The sequence below is a fragment of the Callorhinus ursinus genome, unplaced genomic scaffold, assembly GCF_003265705.2.
Source record: "Callorhinus ursinus isolate GAN/ISIS: 27379988/994484 unplaced genomic scaffold, GSC_fseal_2.0 scaffold69, whole genome shotgun sequence".
Taxonomy (NCBI): domain Eukaryota; kingdom Metazoa; phylum Chordata; class Mammalia; order Carnivora; family Otariidae; genus Callorhinus; species Callorhinus ursinus.
Genome location: NW_027397131.1, coordinates 3,695,303 through 3,718,891, shown reverse-complemented (window position 1 = coordinate 3,718,891; position 23,589 = coordinate 3,695,303). Strand labels below are relative to the sequence as shown.

At 44.5% G+C, this 23,589-nt stretch overlaps 1 protein-coding gene across 9 annotated transcripts in view; it reads right to left on the bottom strand.

Moving 5' to 3' along the window:
• Positions 1-5,449: 5,449 nt before the first annotated feature.
• The window catches only part of RHOBTB1 (Rho related BTB domain containing 1), a 117,965-nt gene continuing 99,825 nt past the window's right edge, over positions 5,450-23,589 (bottom strand). For all 9 annotated transcript variants that reach the window (XM_025850275.2, XM_073886183.1, XM_025850277.2 and 6 more), the window contains 7 exons: positions 23,401-23,586; positions 19,713-20,692; positions 18,023-18,141; positions 12,247-12,397; positions 9,110-9,198; positions 6,420-6,525; positions 5,450-5,881 (listed from right to left, as the gene is read on the bottom strand). In XM_025850275.2, the coding sequence (XP_025706060.1) occupies positions 5,712-5,881; positions 6,420-6,525; positions 9,110-9,198; positions 12,247-12,397; positions 18,023-18,141; positions 19,713-20,692; positions 23,401-23,586 (1,801 nt within the window). In that variant the 3' untranslated portion in view covers positions 5,450-5,711. The remainder of the gene's footprint in view (positions 5,882-6,419; positions 6,526-9,109; positions 9,199-12,246; positions 12,398-18,022; positions 18,142-19,712; positions 20,693-23,400; positions 23,587-23,589) is intronic.

Genomic DNA, 23,589 nt, shown 5'->3' with positions numbered 1-23,589 from the left:
TCTTATTTTCTAATTTTTGTTCGTCTTATTCTTATTTTCTAGTTTTTAAATCACTGTCATGAAGCATTAAGCAGCAAGGTGGGCACTTGTTTTAAGAGGAATGAGGAAAAGCCCACATTGTTCTATCCTGTAACACACAGTGTTGTCCTCTCCCAGATTGCTTACCTCGATGGTCACAGGTTCATATACTGAGTGCTTACTATACACCAGGTGCTGTGCCAAGTGCCTTACTTAAATCGTCTCATTTAATCTGCACCAAAAACTCAGTGCAAGCCATTCCTGTGTTTTAGATGACCAAAGCTTAAAGAGGTTGTGGATCTTTTCACACAAAAGTTAAGCTTAACAACAACAACAACAACAATTTAAGCTGAACAGCCCCTGGGTAAAATACCCACTCTGACTGGAACTACCAGGAATCATCAAATCAAAGGGATGTTTCATTTTATTAATTTGGGAGGGAATTAAAAAAGATGTCCAAACTTTGGTTGTGTCAACCTTAAAAATAAAACAGCCAGTGATTTTATTAGCAAAATGAGTTTATTCAGGAAGAGCAGAGTTGCAGTTCAGCACATGCAAGCTGTGAGGAACCATAGGCAAGTCGGAAGAGACCAAGGAAAAGTCATCTTTTATTAGGTTTTAGGAGGAAATTGAAGAGTGTTGTTTTATTTGTTCATTTATTAAAAGATTTATTTACTTTGGGGGAGAGAAAGAGAGAGCGCACAAGTGGGAGGAGCAGAGGGAGAAGGAGAGAGAATCTCAAGTAGACTCCGCACTAAGCATAGAGCCCAACTTAGGGCTTGATCTCATGACCCTGAGATCAGGACCTGAGCTACAACCAAGAGTGGGATGCTCAGCCGACTGCGTCACCCAGGTGCCCCTGAAGAGCCTTGTTTTAAACAATTCACTGGAGAATAACACGAATTTAAGGTTGTGGTGGTTTCTCATTGGCTACAAGTGGGAGGTTAGTGCATTGTTGCTGGGGCAGAGAGGGATCTTCCTTGTTTTTCTTAAAAGGGGGAGATGAAATTCCTATGTTAAAAATGTCCTCCTGTCAAGATAGTTCTTTCTGTTTTTTATGGAGGCTGTACCCCCTGCTTCCCTGACTCCATTTTATTTTTTATTATTTAGTTTCAGAGGTAGAGTTCAGTGATTCATCAGTTGCACACAACACCCAGTGCTCATTCCATCAAGTGCCTTCCTTAATGTCCATCACCCAGTTAATCCCACACCCCCACCCTTTCCCCTTCATCATTCCTTAGTTTGTTTCCTATGGTTAAGAGCCTCTTATAGTTTGTCTCCCTCTCTGATTACGTTGTTTTATTTTACCCTGCCTTCCTCTATGCTCCTCTGTTTTGTTTCTTAAATTCCACATGTGAGTGAAATCATGTAATTGTCTTTCTCTGATTGACTTATTTCACTTAGCATAATACCCTCTAGTTCCATCCGTGTGGCTGCAAATGGCAAGATTTCATTTTTTTGATGGCTGAGTAATATTCCATCGTGTATACATATGTGTGTGTTTGCGTGTGTGTATCACATCTTCTTTATCCATTCATCCCGACTCCATTTTAAATGAGGTTTCCTTTATTTATTTGCACAGTGGGTGTCCGAGCAGAGAGAAGTGAATCAAGTTCTTTCCTCATTGATTGCCTGAAAAATCGAACAATTCCGGTCTTTGGGATTGAGAATGTATTCAGACTCAAAGAATTCAAATACTCCTTCCATGGGGCCACATTTGGGTACCCCTCATTACATCTGCATTCTGCTGGATATCGAGTGACCTAGAAATTTTGGTAAGCAACAGGAGTGATGGCTGACAAGTTACTTCATGTCTCTCCGTTGTTTCTACCACTTTCATGCCTGTGGTTGTGCAGCCACATGATTGACTGGTTTCCACCCGAGTTACTGCTCCTAAATTATTTCCATATTTTGTAGAGTATAATCTGATGATATCTAACTGGTGAGGCACCTGTACAGGAGCCCAGGGAAAAACCATGCATCTGCGTTGCTTAAGTAAAAACACCCCATTTAAAGGTGCTATCAGCATGAGAGAATTTTCGAATCCAGCCAGAGGGAATCAGCACAGCTTTTCCAGAAGGGTTGCCTTTCCAGGTCACAGTGCCTTTTCCTGCTGCATACATCACCTCCCCCCCCCTTTTTATTAATGTAGGCTCCACGCTGGGACCCCAATGCGGGGCTTGAACTCATGACCTTGAGATCAAGACCTGAGCCAACATCAAGAGTTGAACACAACTAACTGAGCCACCCAGGGTCCCCTACATTGCCTGCCTTCTAATTTGAAATTCAAGACAGCAAAGTCTTCCTCTGAAAACAAATGAAATCATGAGAGATAGAGTTATGTCAGAAGTTAGCCCTTTGGAAGAAAGAGACGACATCTGTACCTTGGAATGCTTTATGTGACCTCTATGGCTTTCGTCAGTCATCTTTCTGTTTTTTTTCTTTCTTTTTTTAAGTTGTCCTTAGCTTCCCCCCCACCCCTTTGTTGCATTGCTTCTTCCTTACTTACACACAATCTAACCCAAACACATTCTCCTTGGCTAACTTTTAACTCTATATTTTTTATGCACTGGTCACATTCTATAATGGGAAGAGGAGTTATTGCTATTTGTCCACTTGTATCCAATTAGGGTATTTGATTAAAGAAATACCCAATTTAAGGACAAGCCTGGTAAATCTTTAATTTGCAGAAGATCTTTCATTTCCGAAATGCTGCGCTCATAGTTTCCAAACTCAGGATTCATTTCATTTTTTCCTCTGACTAGTAGAAGTGAATGTCGCAGTGATGAAATTCGACTGATATACCGTACAATGGAAGCAAGTGTGAAAAAAATTCTTAGAAACATTGGATTCCTGCTTTTGAGTGTCCATAAGGAAAATACTTGAGTTACCTTGAAACCAGTAGGATTTATGGTTCCTATAATGCCAGTGCAGGGTTACTGAAATCTTTGATGATTTGCCAGGCATTGCTTTGGGAGAAATTTAGACCAGTGCTTGCTATAGGTATGCATTATGTAAGCAGTGCCATGATTTGGACCACCCACCTCTGAAAGGTGTGGGAAGGTGTTGGAAATCTCACGGTCTTTTCTCTGCAGTTATTTTGTATAGTTGTCAACCCCCTTCCATGGAGTTATAGGGAATATGCCACTCAGAGGAGTGCTCCGGTGAGATCTGCTTGGAGACCCTTCTTCCCCCTGAGTTTGGGTAAAGAGTATGCTACCTAGAAGTTCAGAAATTGTTGCAGATTTCCCCAAAATCCTTCTTAGATCTGCTTCTAAAGAAAAAATTGACTTCATGAGCCCACGATGCAACCTTTCACTCCATTGCTGGCAGAATTGTCCAAAACCAAGATTATAAGAAGTCCTTAGACTACAGACACCATTTCTGTTTTTTCCAGTGTTCTACCATATGTAATGACATAACTGTTATTATCCAAGAGCAAAAAGCCAGATCCCTCCTGTATATGGTGGCACTGGAAACTCTGCTGGCCGAACTGAAAACAGAGATGAAAGTCATTGAAGCTGCCTTGTTATGGAAGCATACACAGCCCCCATGACCCAGCACCTTTACGGTTTTGATAGTTTTCAGAAAAAGCTATTTAAGTCACACACATGATATTTTGGTAGTCCTTAAAAAAAAAAAAAGGAGGCATTTTATAGCTAAACAATTTTATTGGGTTTTTGTGAAATAAAAAACACGAAACAAACCACCATGGTTAAAGGCCATAATCAGCATCAACCAAATGAACCAGCCACTTGGTTACAGTAGCTGATAACAAACACTAGTGGATATTATTGCTTATACCCCAGGTTCATTTATATGTCCATTATGTTTTGGCAAGATTACAATCACATGGGAACTTTGGTTGTATAAATTCAACTCTGACCACTCGCTAAAAACTCAACTTCTACCATTTTATGATGGGATATGTCAATTCTTCCTGAGTCTTGACATTTATCCTTTCATTTTGTCTCCTTTCTCCTTCTGCTAATGATTTACAACCCTACTGACCAAAACTTAAAGTAGATGCATTTACAACCATCCATTTCTACTCTATCGCCCTCTCCTTTGTCATGAGAGGGTGAGGCATTCCTGGGCCTCTCCAAACTCTTGGATCTGGTGTGTATCCACAGCCAGGAATAAATGTCCATCTGTAATCTGGATAGATTTTCAAATGCATATGGTTTTCAACACTGGGGTTTGGACTCAACTGTCTCTTTTCCAACTTCTGAAAGCTAGGAAAAAAAATCAACAGCCTTTAGCATCAGTAAGTTGACCTCCCAACAAAATAAGCCCCCGCCACCGCCATGCCACATCCCACGGCGGGTATGGCGCTGTGACCTTAAAATGCTCCGTATGAGTGCTGTAACATTTTAATGTACAGAGAAGCAAGGGCTGACTGCCTCTCCAAAGCTCCCCTGCTCAATACTTTCTATTTTAACACTGAAAACTCAGAATGACAAAGGGTCAGGACTAACTCACAATAGCACCATTTCCTAGACTCTTGGAATAAGATTCCTACCTGCGTTGGAGAATGCAGGGACCCCAGACGACCCAGCCTCCAGCTTTGTGCCTTCACAGGCCCTGCTGACCTTCAGCAGGGGTGGGTGGTCTGCCTCAGCCTACTCCTCCAGCGGCCTGAATTTTCCCTGGGAAGAGTTAAAAATGCGTGTCTTACAAAGTGAAGTTGGCTGCAGGTGAGAGACCTGAGGAAGCCTGTTTCTGTGGGTGAGATGTGACGAGCCTGCAGACGATGAGACAAAGGCTGGGGGTCCCTTCCCTTGCCCATCTCAGTTCAAGTCTTTGAAGAATCTGCACGCAGAAGCATGGCAAGATCCAGGAACACGGAGAGACACAAACCCTCACACAGCCACCCAAACACCAATGCTCTTACGGTATCTTTTGTGTTCAGGTCCACCGGTGGGTTTGCCCTGGATAATGCTGGGACTGAATAAGCCCTTCTAATGATTATAAAGATTATCCTTTTGAATCTGGACATTTTAAACAACAGAAGACTTGGTATCACTGTATTTTACATGGCACATATAACCATATAACCATATAATTACTAGCACTTACACAGCAAATATTGTAAATACACATTCTTGGAGTTGACTTGGTAATTATACCAGTGTTATTCGGCAGAACAAAGATTAAACACTCTCTAACTTGCACTTGGGGGAATTTCATTCCAACCCTGTACTTCACAACCAGAGGATAACCCTCTAATTATGCAATAATGCCTGGTGGTCATGTGGGCCAAGAGAATCACAGGGCGACTTCATGGTTAATTTGTGGCCTGTAAAATAAAGTAATACATAGTATTTTCATTTCAACAAAATACAAGAGACCATATAAAAATATTTTCCAATTTGGACTTTGAAACATGAAAGCTGGATTTTTTTTTTCCTTGGTATAAAAAGAAACGAAGTAACGGACTAAAGTTTATTAAGCCTTCTAACAAAAAATATACATATAAGTTTAAGGAATGCAGTGAGCATTGACTTCCCTTTTTTGTCCAGGCTCATGGATGGGGAGCTTGTGCTTTGATCCCGACAAAGATAAATGCACAACAGTGGAGGAAGATCAGTGCCTGAAACCTGAACTACGACTTATCTCTAATAATAAGACTAATTTTACAGTAGTGCTTTTAAAAGTGGTGTGTCAGATGACTGATTTTTGTCTCTTCCCCCTCAGGCAACTGCTGGAGATGAATTCCAGAAGCACCACTTTCGTCTTGAGTGATGTTTATTTAGTGCAATATCTTCCTTCTCGCGTTCCCTTTTCACACGCTGGTAGTGGTCTTCTTCCTTCAGATACCACACGGGGGGCCAGCGGTGCCGCTCAAAATATTCCTGGTTGTCTGGTGAAGGAAAGGTGCAGATGATGAGACCTGCTGTGTTCGTCGAGGGCTTCTATATTCTAGGTTTTGTGCCCCGTGCTTCTCGTGTATGCTCCCTTCTACATCCTCCCAACAACCCGGTGTGTGGGGATTAGGGATCAGCGGTACGACCATTTGCAGATTGGGACACTCAGGTTTCGAGAGTTAGAATCACTTGCCTGAAGTAGCTGGGCACGGAGAACCTGAACCCAGGACCACCTGGTTTCCGAGCGGAAGCTTGCTCCTCGGCATGCCTCCCTAGACAAGGGTGAGCCCACCCCCTTTGCATGCTCTGCGGCAGGGAACCCCGGACCCCGCTCCACGCAAATCTCCCAAGCATGAAGTTCTTCAAAGAGGATTCCTGCCCCACAATTCCTTGTGTTGTGTCATGGCATGTGACCGCCAGCCAATCACAAGGACTTCTCCTGGAGCTGCCTGGGGCCTGTGCTCAAGGGCACAGAGGGTCAACAATGCAGTCAGAGGCGATGAGAACCGGACCAATGGGAACCTGTGTTCTCACCTGCGGATTTCGATTTGATCTCCTTGCGGAACTTGGAACACACGCTGTTGTAGTTGGTGCAGATGTGGTGCAAACACCAGGCGGCCAACTGGTGGGCATTGTGGAACTACAGGGAAGTGACCAAAAAGGGTGTCAGACTCTACTTTCTAAAGTGGGGCCACAGAGAAATCGTCAGCCACCATAGGGGTGACAGAGATAAGGGGCCCGCGTGACTGATTCGGTAAACCTCTTGTTTTGACTATAGTGTTTTGACTTTGGCTACGGTGCCGACGCCAGCCCAATATAGCGCTTGGCACACCCCTTCCTTACCCCTGTGACAGGTGCACCAAAAATAATCACCGGTATCAGATCAGGAACTGAAAGCACCCCCCGCCACCCAGTCTCCCCCGCCACTGGCCCGCTAGTGACTCATGACTGTGGCCTCTGGAAGGTGCCAGCCGGCAGCAGAGCAGTGACATGGACTCTGGTTAAGGAAGCCTCAGCCACAGAGCACTCCGTGTCGCAGGTCAGAGCTCGCCTCGCTGGGGCCAAAGATCTGAAAGAGGAGACTGAGGAATGTGTGACTGTCCTGTACCTGTCCTTTGGTTACATAAGAAGAGCGGGCGGTGTGGGCAGGGTGGCAGGGACCCGACACTCCACAGCGTCTCCTTTCTGAGCAGATGCTCGGGGGGATGGAGCAGCTGAAGTAGCTGTGACCAAAACAGACTTGGTGCTCAAAATGCCACAGTCACCTCCCCATTCCTACCCAAGTTTGGCAAGTCTCCCCCCACCCCACACTTTGTCCGTGTCCTCAGCTATCCATTCAGTTTGTGGGTCTTGAGGTGTCTTTGATCAGGCGAAACCCTGAAACCCTACAGGGTGCTCCCTTGGGGGCCCACATCTCTGCCATGAACGAGGGCCCGTATAAAAGCCGACGTCCCCAGAAAATAACTCAAGAAACTCTTGAGAGTTGCAAACCCAACATTATAGACCATTTTTGCTGGTGCTTCCAACTTCTCTTGAGATCAGATTTCTTTCTGAAAGTAAGACTCGGGTACCGGGGTCCTGGAGTTGGCTTGGACCTGCCCAAGAGCGTCAACGGTGCACATTTCTTCCCTACTCCGAGGTCAGCAATTTCACGTTGTTAAAATTGGTCAGGTGGGGGTGTTTATACCCTGGACATTGGAAAATGCAACAGATCGGGTGCCACCTGTCTGCACACTGATGGTTAAATAAACCCAGCATGCCACTAGGCGAGGGTCTCATGAGTGAGCTACGGTATGGGAGGCTCCAGCCTAAACTCTTCCTGCCGAGGCTTGTCAGGGCAGGGACCCAGAGTAAACAGACACAACTGCAAATCACTACCTCAAGTAGACTGGCTCTACATGCAGTGCTGGGCCGTTACATTTTTCTCCAGGAGGAGTACTTACTAGAGAGAGCACAAGTCATAAACTGTGCCCTGGACCTATTTCGAGAGACCTCAAACTCCAAGTGTGGACAACCCATTTTGATGGGACCTTGCTGATCCTACTGCAACAGATGACCGTTCTGCGTTTTCACTGTAACCTCTATTAGGCTATTTTTCACGCTGGATTTTAATAACGTGGGCTTCTGTCTATTTCTCTCACTGTCTATGATTGCCCCGAGGGCAGAGAATCTGCCATTTATATCCACGTGTCCTTTTGTCTAGGGCGGTGCTGGATGTGTGGGGAGAAAACCACAAACACTCGTTGCATAAGTCCAAACCAGGAGGTTGCTGTAAAGTCTGATTCTGCCTTTTCCCCTTTTGAATGTGAACCGTTCCTGTGCAACTTGACCTGCTACTTGCCTCCCTCCTCTCCCTGAAACCGCCTCCTCTCCCTTGATTGAGAAAGAGCTATTCAAATCACCTGACCTAAGGCTTGGTAAACCTCGGCCCTAACAGAGAGGGAACAAAGAAAACTGAACCCAATTGGCTGAAGAAAGGACCTAAGAATGTCTTCTTCGTTCCTTCAGAGTGTAAACTCAGTGTCAGTCAGTCTATGCCAGGGACGAAGCATCCCACACATGCCACAGGGTTCTACTCTTCACTGCCCGTTCTTGAACATTCTCTCCCATTTGATTCTCAAAATAATCTGTAAGGTTGATAGGATGTGAATTATCAACCCCATTCCTTACAGATAAGGAAACAGAGGCAGAGTTTAGGTTTGTGCCTTGTGTAAGTCATTCGGGACAAAGCTGAAGCCGGATCTCGGGGCCTCTCTGGAAGAGTTGCAAGTGTGTACGGGGATTATGGAATCACAATACTGATATTAACAAATACTGATTCTGGAAAACCCCAGGAAAGCTGCAGTGAGATGTGGGGCATTACCGCGCTTCATGGAGTTCGAGAAACCGTCTGATCTTGGCCAATATGTGTCCAAGAATTCAAACAAGGAGAGACAGAACCTTCCCCTATCATGCCCCAACTTGTTCTCCCACATGTGAAGCTGGTGCCTCGGGGGACAATGGGGCTGGCGTGGGGTAGGGTCCGTGTTGTTTTCTCAAACGAAGCCCAGCAGGGGGAATGGTGCATGAAACGTGAAACTCTCAGATCTTCTCAGTGTACACAGGGCCCTCTGTGACTCAGTGGTGACATCTTTATTTAGACAGATGCAACAGCGGAATGTTTGATCAGCATTAAATGAACTGGTTGAACACACTTAAAAGGTGAAAGGCAAATTGTTACAAACCTGGGCCAATTCCAAATACGAGAGCACTTCCCCGTCAATGCCCACGCCACTCATCGCGGCCTTGGTCAGCTCCTGGACAGCATACTGCTCTGGGGAAGAGAGAGAACCGGAGAAAGTTGAACCATACCCTTGCAAGCCAGACATCTCACTTAGAGAGTCTGGACTGGGACCACCTAAGAGGAGAGGAATATGGGACACAGCTCTGGCAGTCATCCGAACTGAACTCAGGGCCCACTGTGATGGTTGGCCTTTCAGCATGGGGAGTTCTGGTCTCTGGCCATCGCACCAACAACTCCGGGACACTTGTTTGCACTTCTGAAATAGCTAGAGTCCTCAAGACCTTCAGTGTCCAGTATGGTGACTACTGGCCACGTGAGCCGACTGAAACTTAAATTGAAATGAAATAAAATTAAAAATTCACACCCTCAGCCACACTAGTCACACCAAAGTGCTCAACAGCTACACGTGTATTGGGCAACACAGACACAGAACATTTACACCACTGCAGACAGTTCTATTGGATAGTGCTGCTCTGGATTGTCCAGTGCCTTCCTAGAATCCTCTAGACTCTCTAGTATCTTCCTGTTTGACAGTTTCCCCGCTCATATCACTCCAATTCTCAACAATCTCTGAAAGTGGAAGGACTGAGTAACAGGAATGAATCCATATGGGGAATTAAAAATGTGAATGCAGATGTCTTTCTCAACAGCTGCAGATGGGTGACATATTGTTCAGCCTGTTAGATTCTAACGACTGGGGGGGAACCTTCAACTGGAAGTAACAAAAATCTAGCTGGGAGAGCCACTTCTGCCTGGGAGCTGTGCCCAAGGCTTCTAAGTTGGATCTAAATTGTGATTCTGAGATGGAGTGGTCTCCTGCCTCTGCTTGGGCCGTCCCCTGCCTTTGGGACTGACGCATGTGGGTACAGTCTGGGCCCACACCCCTAGCTCCCTGAGGTTGAGGTACTCTTTTCATCTCCAGCATTGCATCTGTTCTTCTAATCCAGTAAACTGTCCCAACCCTGCTTACCTTCTGTTCTACGCACTTGGTAGTCAACATGTCTCTATCTGGTCAATACGATATCTAGATGGGAATGGTTCCTTTGGCACAACTTTCATCAGTTGGATGGACAAAGAACTACTTGGAAATACATTTTCCGAAGAAGTCATCAGGCTTTTTGATTTTAGGTAACAGCAACATTTCTTGATACTCATTTAACACGTTGGCTTGCAACACATTCTTACCCCAGAAACTGATTTTTAAAAACTATGTTCTGAACACTCTATACTTACCCAACATTATAAATGATTACAGGGATCATCTTAGGCAGCTGTATATTTAATCCTAGCAGTAATAGTAGCATTTAATAACAAAAGGAAACAGGCTTAGAAGTCTGCAGTTCACACCAGAACCTCTCTTTGATTCAGTTCCTTTCACAGAGAGGTCAGTCCCAAGTTTTTGTCACCGTACTTCATATTTAAGCAAAAATGGCACTAGTTTAAGATTAATCACAAACCTTGTTCAACAGATTTGGTTCCAAATTGTTTTTGACCACTTAAAAAAAAAATCAAATTCATCCTCAAAGGATACCTACTTGTAAACACTGAATAGTCACACAGATCAGAACCTATACTTTGAAAAAAGGAACTGCCCACTGCAGCCTCCTAGAGGTAACATTTAAGAAGCAGGGCACTCTTGTGGACCTGTGGCTCCAGGGTGGTTGGTTAAAAACGGGTTTTAAAAAAATAGCAGTGCTTCAACAATCTCTCTCTTTTTATCCGGCGGGGGGGAAGAAGTAAGACAAGGAGAGGACTTGGGTCTCCAGCTGGCTGAGTATAGCAGAAACGTGGGGTCCAGAGAAGCACATTTTATTCCAAAGACACCTGCCAGAAAGTGAAGTGCAGATATGACCTGTTGGTCTGTCCAAACATTCATTTTCATTCACTTCCTGATTCAACAGGTATTTATTGGGAGGCTAATATGCTCAGGCACTTTGCCCTGTGCTGGGGACAGTAAGCCAGTGTACAAAGCTGTCACTATTTCTGCTCTCACGGCTCACAGGAGTCAGCTAATGCAGTGACAAACACCCAGATTGCTAACTGACCCCTCTTGTGAATGAAGCTGAAGGTTTACATTTAGGAAACAGGTATGTGAATAATACACGTATCCTATTTAGACCTGCTTCAGCCTAACAACTGAACAAATCCAGAAATGATTTTGGGAAGTGAAGCCAAGTCCCCCTTTCTTCTTTCTCCCAAAATGCTCTTGACAATGTCAGAACATTTTCTAAAATAGCTTTAAAAAAAACCACTTACATAATGCTTACTAGGTGCCAGACACTGTTCTGAGAACTTTATATATATCTTAACTCCTTAATCTTTGTAATAACTCTACGGGAGAATAACATGATCCCCATGCTAAAGAGAGAGAGCAGACACAGAGTGGTGAAGTGTGAAGTCATCTAGCCAGTAAATGGTGGAGTCAGGATCTGAACCCGAGCAGTCTGGCTCTGCAGCCTATGTTCTTCACCATGGCCTCCTACTGCTCTTTCTTAAAGACTGTGTCTGAGCACACATCAGGGGAATAATGTGGACACAACAGTTTTATTTCCAAACCCACGGTCCACAAATGAGGCAGAGTGCATAGAGCTTGGGTCTCAAGGGCAGGGATCACGCATCACTCATCTTGATAATTGTGTCCCCCTACACGGTCTACCACAAAGTAGGTGCTTAAGAAATATTTGTGGAATTGAACTGGGCTATCTGATATATTTGATCTACTTATTTTTTTTAAAGATTTTTATTTATTTATTTGAAAGAGAGAATGAGATAGAGAGAGAGAGCATGAGAAGAGGGAGCATCAGAGGGCGAAGTAGGCTCCCCGCTGAGCAGGGAGCCCGATGCGGGGACTTGATCCCGGGACTCCAGGATCATGACCTGAGCCGAAGGCAGTGGCTTAACCAACTGAGCCACCCAGGCGCCCCCATTTGATCTACTTATTATCACCCTGCACAAGACAGTCCTATACTGGGTGATAAAAATTTAATTTTTATTCCCTGGAAATGTTATTTTTGCTTAAATGTGATTTTGATAAATTTGACAGTCAGACCCTGCATGACCCTGAGTCATCAGACTTACCTGCAAGTGCAACCAAGTGTGGTAGGCAAAATCTGTTTGCCAAGGCAATTAATTCCAGTGGGTCCAGGTCCAAGTTAGGTGACAACTGCTTGGTATAAAGATAATCCAATACCGCTTGCATTGACATCTTGTTTATGTTCGGGAGATATACCTGAAATGTTATTTGAGAAGCTAAGTTCTGCTGAAGAAAGCAGTGGGTGCATTTCCAGGCTATACTGCTTATAAATATCCCAACCATACAATTTGATATTGGCAAGTCTGGGATACCTGCTTTGAGGCCGAGCGTAGAAGTCATTCGCTATTTATTGCTTCAAACGTAACAGCTTGATTTGTAGATGACAAAGGAGTGGGCCGCGCTGCCTGACAAAGCCTGATTTGGAATTTTTAAATGGCTATTTGGACTTATAAATCAGACAAATGGTCTGTAAATGTATGATGACATTATGGGCTCTCCTCACCAAGTACTTTCTAATACGCTATTGTGGGGAAAGAAATCTCCCAGCAACATGACAGGTGTGGGGGGTAGCTGCAAACCACACTGTTGCTGACACACGATAGAGCCCCGCTCTCTAAGATGTCAAAACAGAGGATGAGCAACCACCCTCGTTGCCACAGTGACTGGTCCATGATTCCAACGTTCTATCAATATATGCAAACACAATATACACACTTCATTATTTTTCCTATGGCACAACCACACAGATTCAAAATTATTGGAACATTATCAGGTTATCAGTAGATTCAGAGAATCCAGAGAAGTCCTTACCTGGGACATGTGGGGAACAGTTGGTTGGGTCTGGTAAACTCTCCTTTGTAGGAGTCACCTAATCTCGAGACCTCCTGAGCACCTGTAGTTCTTGCCAATATTGATACCTGCTAGGGTTTGCTAGAGAGCCAGGGCAGGGACCAGTGAGGATGTACACGGCACAGCAGCACACACTCAAACTAACCCCACAGGTTGGGCCCTGGTATAGGACAGAACAGCACCATTGCCTTTGACTCCAGGCATGATGATGGTGATAAAAATTAACCTTAATGGAAGGCCTCCTTCACACGCGGTCATGTGCTAAGCTTCCCACACGCAGTATCTAATCTGATCCTTATATTCTCCCTAGGAGGAAAAAACTATTATTTTTGCCATTTTACAGGTAAGGAAATTGAGGTTCATGGAGTATAGTAAGGCCCCTATCCAAGGTCACGGAGCTAGTAAGTGACTGGGCTTTGAACCTAGGGAGTATAATTCTATGCTCAGAACCGCTGTGCAGTACAAGAAACCCTTCATGGCAAGGAAGCTAAGGTTTGGGTCACAGTACAATTAAGTACCATATTTCACTAACAGTTCTTAAGCATTAGATTTCTAAGTTCAAAAGGATGAACAGTTATTAACTGCCTATTTCTGGTACTTAATAGACCTCTGTACACCATATAAAGATACAATATGTGATTATATCTCTATTACATGATTACATCTGCATTATATATCTAATCTTTCCCTTTATGTATATATTACCGCCACAATCGACATGGGGCTCATGGCCAATGCGTTCTGGTGTCGTGGTTCCAGATTCATTTAAGCGATAGCAACTTGTATCATCCTCCTGCACAGCCACCAGCCACCTCAGACAGAATATCCTGGCAGACAGAACTTTCTCCTACTGTATCAAAGGGAAGGCCCCCCCCCAGACCTTCCCAGAAATAGTAAGAAAATTATACACCCACCCCCCTTTCAGACATAGTCGATGATAACAATTATGATCTGGTAAATAAGCTGCATGGGTCATTACCATCAAGGATTTGACAAGTGTCATCTTTCGAGTTTCTAGCACAGCAACAGATACAACTTGGCAAGTAGAAACCGTTACTGATGTTATTTGAAAATAAGCCATTGTATTGTAATTAATTGCTGTTCCAGTGAATCTAACATCAGTTATACTTGCGTATATGCTTATGTACATACATGTTGACACATACATGCATTTATCTTATACAGATCGGGTCTGGATTCGCACAGTTTTCTAGATAATTGAAGTTGTGAAACTTGAAAATTTGGACCATTTTGATAGTGAAAGCATATACATTTTACAAAGTCCTAAGTGCTATAAAGAATTAGGGATCATAAATGTAAACAGTGCCAGAGCTTTCTGCGAAGCCCTGCTCTCAGCTACGGGGATACCTGATGTTTTGGAAAATAGTGGCTTGGAGGACAAGGCAAGAGGCTGGTGCAGGCCCAGGGGTTTGTCACTACAATGAGTGTGACCTCTGGCAAATCGTTCACCCTCTCTGATCCTCGGTGTCCTCATGCATTATCTGGGCGTTATTTGGAAGAGGTGATACCTACAGCTTTTTCTTCTTCACTGAGACTCTGGTTTTTGAAGATATTTGGATTACCTTAGCATTTTTTGGTAAGAGTGTGTTCTAAGTCACGACAAAATGAACTTCCTAAGTGAAAAGAAATTATTTCTGGCAGCAGGAGATGACAGATTCCTGTAAGCAGCCCTGCCCCAATACTTCCAATGTCTTCGGCATGTTCTGACATTTGTAATCATCCATGACCTGCTTTCTCCTTCTTGCATAACACGATGCTAACAGTTTTCTGAAGCGATGGCTTTGTTGGGCAAAGAATGCTCGGGACCCTTAGAGCGAATGAGAATAAACTAAAAGCACGTTCGGAACCTGCACCTTTCCCCCCCCTTTTTTTTTTTTTAAAAAAGACCATTTCTGTGATTTTAATGTTTATGTATAACAATGGAGAGATCATTTCACAGAACTTTTAAAAATAATATAAAGCTAAATATGAGATGGAATTAAGAATTTTGCATCCTACCTGCTGGATGCACCTTAAAAAAAAAAGTCAGCAAAGAGAATATAATGCTATCCTAAAAAACATCCCATAGTCCAGTGTCGTTGGTTTAAAATTTTAATTGTGAAAATCAGCTCAGACTATTAGGCTTATAATTAGAGATGGTCTCATAGAGAATGAGAAAGTATTCCAGATCCAGAGCATTGCTTACTACAAGCCAGGCATGCATTTTTAATGAACCACTTGCTGAGTACCTCTGGGGAGAGAATTATGCTTACTGCTACATTAAAAGTAATGAGAAAAATAGACGTCAAATACAATGTCTTCTTAAATATTAAGTGGCAAAAAATGTTAAAGTAACATCAGTGTATATTTTCTTCCTTTCTGGATATGCATGAGAATCCTATTAATGCAAAAAAATAAAAAGACTGAATTTTGAGGGGGGAAGTCAGATTTTCACAGGACAGTAGAGTTAATGGGTGCCCTAGAAAAGGGCAGACCCCAAGTGCCAGTACGAGCCTACATCAGTCATGGAATATTTACTGAGCGTTTACCTGATGTTCCTCCCTCCCCATGATCCGTCTAACCACACTTGGCTAGTTTAGGAAGGGATCTGGGGGGCTTTTTAACTTAGGGTTTTCGGGGGACAAAGATTTTTAATCCTTCATGGAAAGAATTAAAACAAGACTCCTCCAGGACAATAGTCACCGATATTTCTTGAGCTTCCGTATGTTCCAAGCACCGAATTCTATGTTTATACATGTATTCTCCTGACTTACCTGCCCTTTGAAGACGGTTCTCTTGTTATCCCCCATTTTACAGATGAGGACACAGATTAGGAGAGGGTCGCTCGCTTGCTCAAGGTCAAGCTGAGACTAGAGTTCATCACGACATAACCATTACAGTCTACAGGGGCAATCAAGGGGAGGGGCAGGCAGGGGCACACGTGTCAACAGCTCATGGCATTCTCAACACGCTGACTAAATAAAGGGATCTGGCAGGGGCCTTCGGTTGCTTGGGTCCACGGTCTCTGTCTTCTAAGTTGGGCAGAATATATCCATACCTATTAGCCTCAGCTGCAGTGTTAATGGCCTAGTCTTTCCAGGAGGTCGTGCCACACAGGGGGCCCCTCCAGGAGAGGCTGTTCACCACGTATGTGTGCATTCACATTCTCTGCCAAGTTTTTGTTTTGGTCACCTCTCCTGTACATTTTAATCTGGAGCTGATTACGGTCCGTTCTGGGAAGCGGTGAAGGGGATTAGCATCTGTGAGGTCAGCTCTGACAGTGTCCCTTTGTGCCTGGGTTCCTGACCTTGATCAGCGTCTCTGCGCTGCTAACAGCAGGTGCTCGGCCGCACAATCAGCACACATTTCAGTGAGCTGGAAAAACAAGGGAAGCCAGCCTCCAGGTCCTTTATCTCTGGAGATGGCTGAAGTGGGTGAAAGGCCATTTGGATGAAGTTTTGTTAGTCGGTGGCTTCCCCAGATTTTCTTGGAAGTAAGAGTGAAAGAGTATTTAACCCTACCAACATCACAATAAGACTGACGGCAGCTACGTTTACTTAATGCTCCCGGGGTGATTTGCAAGGTCTGACTTTTACACCCCACTACCACGTTGTGGGTTATCATCATGCTTTCCAGACAGGGAGACCGGAGCTCAGAAAGGGGGTCACTTGCCCAAGGCCACGCAGCTTGTAAGTGGAAGAGTTGGGATTCAAGCCCCACGTCCTTCACTGGGCGGCCTCCACGACGCTGCTGCCGTCTCAGGGACGCGGCTCTGAAACCCCTTTGGTGGCATGGGAAAGACTTGGTTAGTTACAGCTGAGGACCTCCTGATTCAGAAAGGCTGCCAGACACCAAAAGAGGTCATCAGAATAATTCTTAACACTTTTTGCCCACACAGCAAGACAGCCTTTTGCTGGGGGTTGGTTTAGGAGCAGTGGCAGTTTGTTCTGGAAGCAGGAGGTGGCCCAGGGACCTCCTCTGCCCCACCCCTCCCAGCTTGTGATTCTGCAGCCTTACTTGGGGATGCAAACGCAGGCTCCTGGGTCACAATGGGAGTGCTCAGATTTCTGCGGTGAGGGCCCCTTTTGGAAAGTCAGCTATTGTTTTCTTCATTTCTTTTAAAAGTGTGGAGAGAGATGCTGAGATATGCAAAACAAGCCTCTTGGGACAATAAACTTGATGGGGTGTCCCCGTGTTTTTTTAAAAAAAGATGGTTAAAAAATACTTTCAAAACTCAACAAAAATGCTTGCTCTTCTAAAGTTAGAAGTGCTTGAGTGGAATTTTCTTTCTTTTCCAATTGAGTTTGTAAAAAGATGAACGGGTAGGGTCTTCAAGATACTGCTTGCTCTGCTCTAAGACTATCCTTCTTCTGGAGATAGGGTCGGTGCCCGAGAAGTGACTCAGTGGCCTCCGTGAGACTGAAGGGAGGTGTGTTCAGAGAAGGGACCATTTGCTCCGTTGCCATTTCCGCCCAGTGAACAAACCCTTGGAGAAGGCAAGTCCGGCCGAGCCTCGGGGAGGGCCGCAGCTCCAGGAGACCATCCAGGGCGTCCCCCATGCCCTGGGGCGTCCCTCACGGGGCAGATGAGAAGACTGAGGCCCAAGGGGGTGGCTTCTTAAGGCCCATCGTCTGGTCAGGGGCTCAGGTGAGCCCAGGACAGGGGTGACTGAGGAAGCTTTTCACTGCCTTAAACTTCTGGAAGACAGACTCTGCCCCTATTGGATGTGATTTTGCCAGTGTCTTGCTTGGGGACATTTGTTAAAAAGTAGAGCCGATCATGTTTTACAAATGAAAGCAGTGAGCAACAGACACCAGCTCCTCCTAACTGCAAAATCAAGAAGAGGGTGACCTGACACTCAAACACTGCCTAAGGAACTGGTTCAGGGGAGCAGTTAAGTAATTGAAGTCGTCTGGTTAAACACATGCCCACTCACAGAGATACCCCTTGGGCTTTTCGGAAGGCACATACCTCACTGTTGGCGCTTTCCACAAACGAGCCCCCAAACATGGCGGCCATCCACCTGCAGCTACAGATCAGCAACGGTTTGTGGGCGCTGATGGCTCCATCATCCAACCTAAACATCACATCTGCCCAGGGATTGAAGAAACATAACCGTGAGCCAGCTTTGCTGAGTTCTGCCCATATTCGTCAACCTACATCTCCTTACTCTCTTCCATAGCTTAACTTGGTGATTTTGTATCAACCTCCACCTTTGGAACACCCAATTCTTTCTACGTCATTTGAGGATTGGGGGTAAACATTTAAAATTGCACATAAGTTCACAACACAAATTCTCTGAACCATACAGTACCATAAAGGAGAGGAATATTTTTTCCTCCTTACTATGAAAAATTTCAAAATAATAGAACAGTGGAAGAAACAGTACATTGTTAACATTCTGCCACGTTTGTTTTAACTATATATGTGTGTGTGTGCATAGATGGTGAATGTGTGTGTATATGTATACACTGTTTTAACAGATAGCATGACACTTCGAACTACTTTGTCAAGAGTTTTCTAAAAATAAGAACATTCTAGATAATCATATCATTATCACGCCTAAGAAAATCAGCAATGATTCCCCAGTTTCATCCATTTTCTAGTTCATATTCAAAATTTTCCAATTATCTCTAAATTGTATTTATAGTTTATTTATTTATTTTTTTAAAGACAGTCCACTTGAAGCTCCACACTGTATTTGGTCACTATGCCTTTGCATTAAGGGGTGGGCGATTCAATTCATTTCACTTAAGGTCCATTGTTTAATTTACTGCAGCTTTGTAACATTGCTTTTCATTAACTTTCAAGATGGCTTCTATTTCATGATGGTCGTAAATATTATTTATAAGCTTTAAAATTAATGAACAGACTCAGTAATCAATGACTAAATGTATAGTACTACGTGTGTATCATCGTGACAGGCATTATGAAAGACAAAGACAAAACAGAAGCGTCCACATAAATAAAAGTCAGAAAGTCACATTTTTACAATGAAAATACACACACACAGAGGGCAATTTCAGAATTTAGTAGCAGTCTGTGCAAGCAAATATGTGAGGGCGCTGTGGCAGCAGACGGCATGGTCATCAAGGACAAAGAAGAGGTGAGGAAAATATAGAAGGGCAGGGTAAAGGGGTGTGAGAAAGAAAAGGAGCGGAGGTGGGCAGATGAGGCACTCCTGATGGGAACGCAGGTGGCTGCCAATGTCACCTCAAGGATTTCAGGGCCAAAGGGTGAGTGGAGAGTAGACTTGGTCAGGGAAAGGGCCCTGGAGGGGAATCGTGAGCATCAAGCTGACTGGCTCTGGCGCAGGCTCAGGCTCAGGGGTAATGTGACTTACCTTCGAGGAGCACTGTGATACCGCGCTGCTTTAGAGGGGAGCTCGCGTACAAATCCTGCCTGTATTTCCTGGGGCAAGTTACCTAACCTTTTTGTCCCTCAGTTTCCCAGTCTGCAAAATGGAATAATCTTTAGCCCCTAAGTCCGCTAAGTCTGATAAAAACGAAATAGATGGATACATGCAAGCTAGAAGGGTAGATGAAAAAAATAAGCATTTATACCCGTTAGTGATGGTTAGTCTCTCCCTTGCTCGTGTATAGCTAATGTTTAATAAAACACAACCAAAGGGACCGATGGCTTTATCGTTGGACCTACTCACCTGAGAATGTCCCTTTGCTGAGACACTCTTTTATCCGATTGGCCTTCCTGACATGAAAAGCTTTTGTAATCTCCTGGTTCATGAAGGCTTCCTTGTTCATGATGTTTTCCACCATCATCCTCAAGTCAAACATCTCCAGAACCTCTGCAATCTGGGCCAGGCCCACCAAGTCCTTCTCCTTTTCATTCAGTTGTCCTGTGTACAGGAACTGGAGCAGGGTCCGGAAAGGGCCTGGCTGGACGGAGGAGTCCATCCTGACCACGGTGACGGGGCCCACCCGCTTTGAAACGGGATTGACTTGCATCTCCTTGTGCATGCCCACGAACCCCTTGCTCCAGCCTGACAAAGTCTGCATCTCTGGAATCGAGCTCTCGGCTTCCAGCCCCGGACCCTCCTGCTGGGACAGGTTTTGGCTCGAGGACTTCCACTGATTGGTCTGAGGGGTCCTTGGGGGGCCTTCCCCCCTCTCCTCATCTGGGTCAAGGCTCCACGCCTGCCCCTGGAAATCCCTGTTCTGCTTCTCTTTCTCACCAGCTCCTTCACTCCCATTTGGGGTTTCTTCACATTCCATTAAAAAAAGATCATAAAATTTGGAAGAGGAGGTAGCGAGGTAAATTCGATGTGCAAAGATGTGCTCCTGGTCCTGAAGGACAAACAGGACGTCGGCACACAGGGGATTGTCCAGTAAACAGGCAGCTTCGCTCGTCCCCATGGAGGGACATTCTGGAACTTTGATGACTGGTGGAGGGGCTTTTGGAGGTAGGAATGGTGCCTGAAGTAAAGGTTTCTGAACTTTCTTTAGGTGGGATTTCCAGAACTGCAGGTGTCTACGAGAAATCAGCGCTGCTCGGATTGCATTGTCAAACACGTCCTTGATGCCGAACTGGTCAAAGACGCTTGTCTCATAGTACGGTATGCCGAGTTCCTTCGCAACCTCTCGGCCTTTTTCGGGGGGCAGAATATCCCCTCTCTTTATGGGCCTAGAATAGAGGATTTAAAAGTTATAATCGGCCTCATTTTAGGAAAAAAATGGTAATGAGGGCCTATCAAAGCACCTAATAGAACTGTATCTTTAAAGTCCTATGCAGGCTTTTTTTTTTTTTTTTTTTTTTTAGAGATTTTTATTTATTTATTTGAGAGAGAGAGAGAGAGTATGAGCGGGGTGGGGAAGAGCAGAGGCAGAGGGAGAAGCAGATTCCCCGCTGAGCAGGGAGCCCAATGTGGGGCTCGATCCCAGGACCTGAGCCGAAGGCAGATGCTTAACCAACTGAACCACCCAGGCGCCCCCCTATGAAGGCTTTTAATAAAACTCTTGAAAAATCTATCAACCTCAAGTCTTCCAACCTTAAGCCTGCAGAAAAAAAATGCTTTCAGTAGTAACTACAGTAACTGAAGTATCAGCCGTATTTACTAGTTATATGATCCTGGGCAAGTTACTTAAACTCTTTAAGCCTTGGTTTTCCCATCGGTAAAATAGGAATAATAATAGTAAAACCCTACATTTTAAAGGACTCCTGAGAAGTTGAAATGAGATACTATGCTAGCCCACAGTAAGCGCCTGACAAATAGCAGCCATCGTCCCATTGTCACCTTCATCTTTGTCACCGGCACCTTATGCTTACATTTTGCTTTACAACCTTACAACGAATCCATATGCTTTTTCTCATTTGAGCCTCACAATAACCCTGCGGGTGTGATTTTCATCCACCTTCTGAAGAAACAGAGGCAGCGAGCTTAAAGGGTTTGCCTCAGGTCACGTTTGCAAGTTGCCAAGAGACCTCTGCCAAGCAATTAGAACCCCGTAGTTCTAGACTGGTTAACTGGTTCACATCCAACGGCCCATTAGGTCCCTTCCATCACGTCTGTGAGCCTTCTCTCATGTCTAACTGCTTCTCTTCTCTTCCACGTCTGCAGTGACTCTGTGATCCTCTTTTGCTTGGACTAGTGCATTAGCCTCTTGCCTGTCTGTCTTCAGACTCTCCACATTTTACCGCACAGTGCTCACTGCTGCAGGAAAAATCCTTACATAACGGAAGTATGACTTGCAGCTGTAATTCTTTTTCAATATTTCCTCTGGTTCCACAAAGCCCATGGAACAAAGGCTGTGCCCTTTAAGCTGGCACACAAGGCCCATTACAATCTAATCAAACCCAGGGAGGCCAAACCTTTGGAAGCAGTGTAAGCAGAATAGTGCCACGACCATGGCATAACACGGTAAATGGGCAATATGTGATTTGTTGTTCTAGTCCTCACAAACACACTCTTGATTCTGAGACATAATGTTAGGAATGGATCTTCCTCAATAAATATTTGGCTTTCAGAATCAAAGGTAACGTGCTTGACAGGCGCTGGTCTTAGGAGAAATACAAGACTGGTTAGAAATTGGATTTGAAGACCTGGATAGAACGCAAGGAAAAACGGTAGGGTGTTGCGAAGGCGGAAGGGGGTGCAGGGAAGAAGTCTTAACTTCAAGGTTGGCTCCTCTGGGCGTTTTGTGCTCCTGGTTCCCTGGGACTGCCTTGAAAATCACTAGCTGGTGACACTCCTCAAGGCTTAGTTCAAATACTGCCTCCTTCATGAAATCTCAGAGCTGCTCTACAGAAGGGACTGTCCCCCTGCATCCTCTAGCACCCGTAACTCTCCTCTAGTCCTCCACGTCCGTGGTTGTGAGGCCTGATTATCTTAGCCGATTCTTTCCCACAGAAAGTTCTGGATGCCAGGGGCAGTCTCTTTCACCGTGAGTCCCCTTCCCCCCTATGTGGCTTCTAATATGCAATGCCTAGTTCACGCATTTAACAGAAGGACTGTGAAAACCTAACATGAACCGTTTTCAGAAAATTTATCTGAAATGCACCAAGAACATCAGAAATTGTCTAAAGAAAGCACCATTTGCTTTTGCTGTGAGAGTATAAAAAGCTGCCTATACAAAATTTTTGTAATAAGCCTATTAGACAAACATCAAAGGAAGGTATTAATATCAACATTTTTGGGAAAACTATGCTCTTAGACATAAAATATATATATAATTATTTTTTATGAAGGGAATATGGAGGGTGCACAGGTTTTTAAAAACTCTTATTTCCCCCTAAAACTGGTATTCCACATTTTATACAGAGTCAAACAAATCCTCTTTCAGGTTGATTTTTAAACTTGTGACACTTTAAAAATATTTGCAACTATAGGTCCATATGATTTTTAAGAACTAGACACTGCCTTTTTGGGAATGAAATATTCTCAGAGGTTGGACTGAGGAAAACGAGAAGACTGAAAACACTCAGATGTGCGTATCTGTATGAACCTGATATTCCCGGGGCCGGGGACTGTGGCTAATCCCTCTGCACGTTCATGAACTTTACCATAATAATCATACTTTCAAGAATGACATTATTATGAGTAGCCAATGTTTTGTTTAATTTTTTACAAATTTCAAGGCACTTTTATTCACACCATGTCACAGTTGGAGAAGTCACTTCCAGCAATGGCCAACTGTTTTACAAAAATGGGTTCCTTACCTACGAGGGGACGGTGAGCCTGAGAAGGGTCAGGATTAACAAGCTAACTTAAAGCACATGGCTGACTGATGGGGCCCCAGGACCACTGAGGAGCGCAACCCTAGCCTACAGAGACATCTGTTACCTCTAAATTTTAATTTGGCCAGCACAGCAAATCACCGAGTCCCTTGGCTTACCTCGCTAAAGGGCGTCTGGCTCGATTAACAGCTTCAAGATCAGCATAGCGGAGGTCTAGCTGGCAGCCAACCAGAACAACAGGTGTGCGGGGGCAAAAGTGCTTGATTTCTTGATACCACATGGTTTTCACATGATTTAGGGAATTGGGATTAGCGATCGAAAAACAGAGGACCACAACATCAGACCTA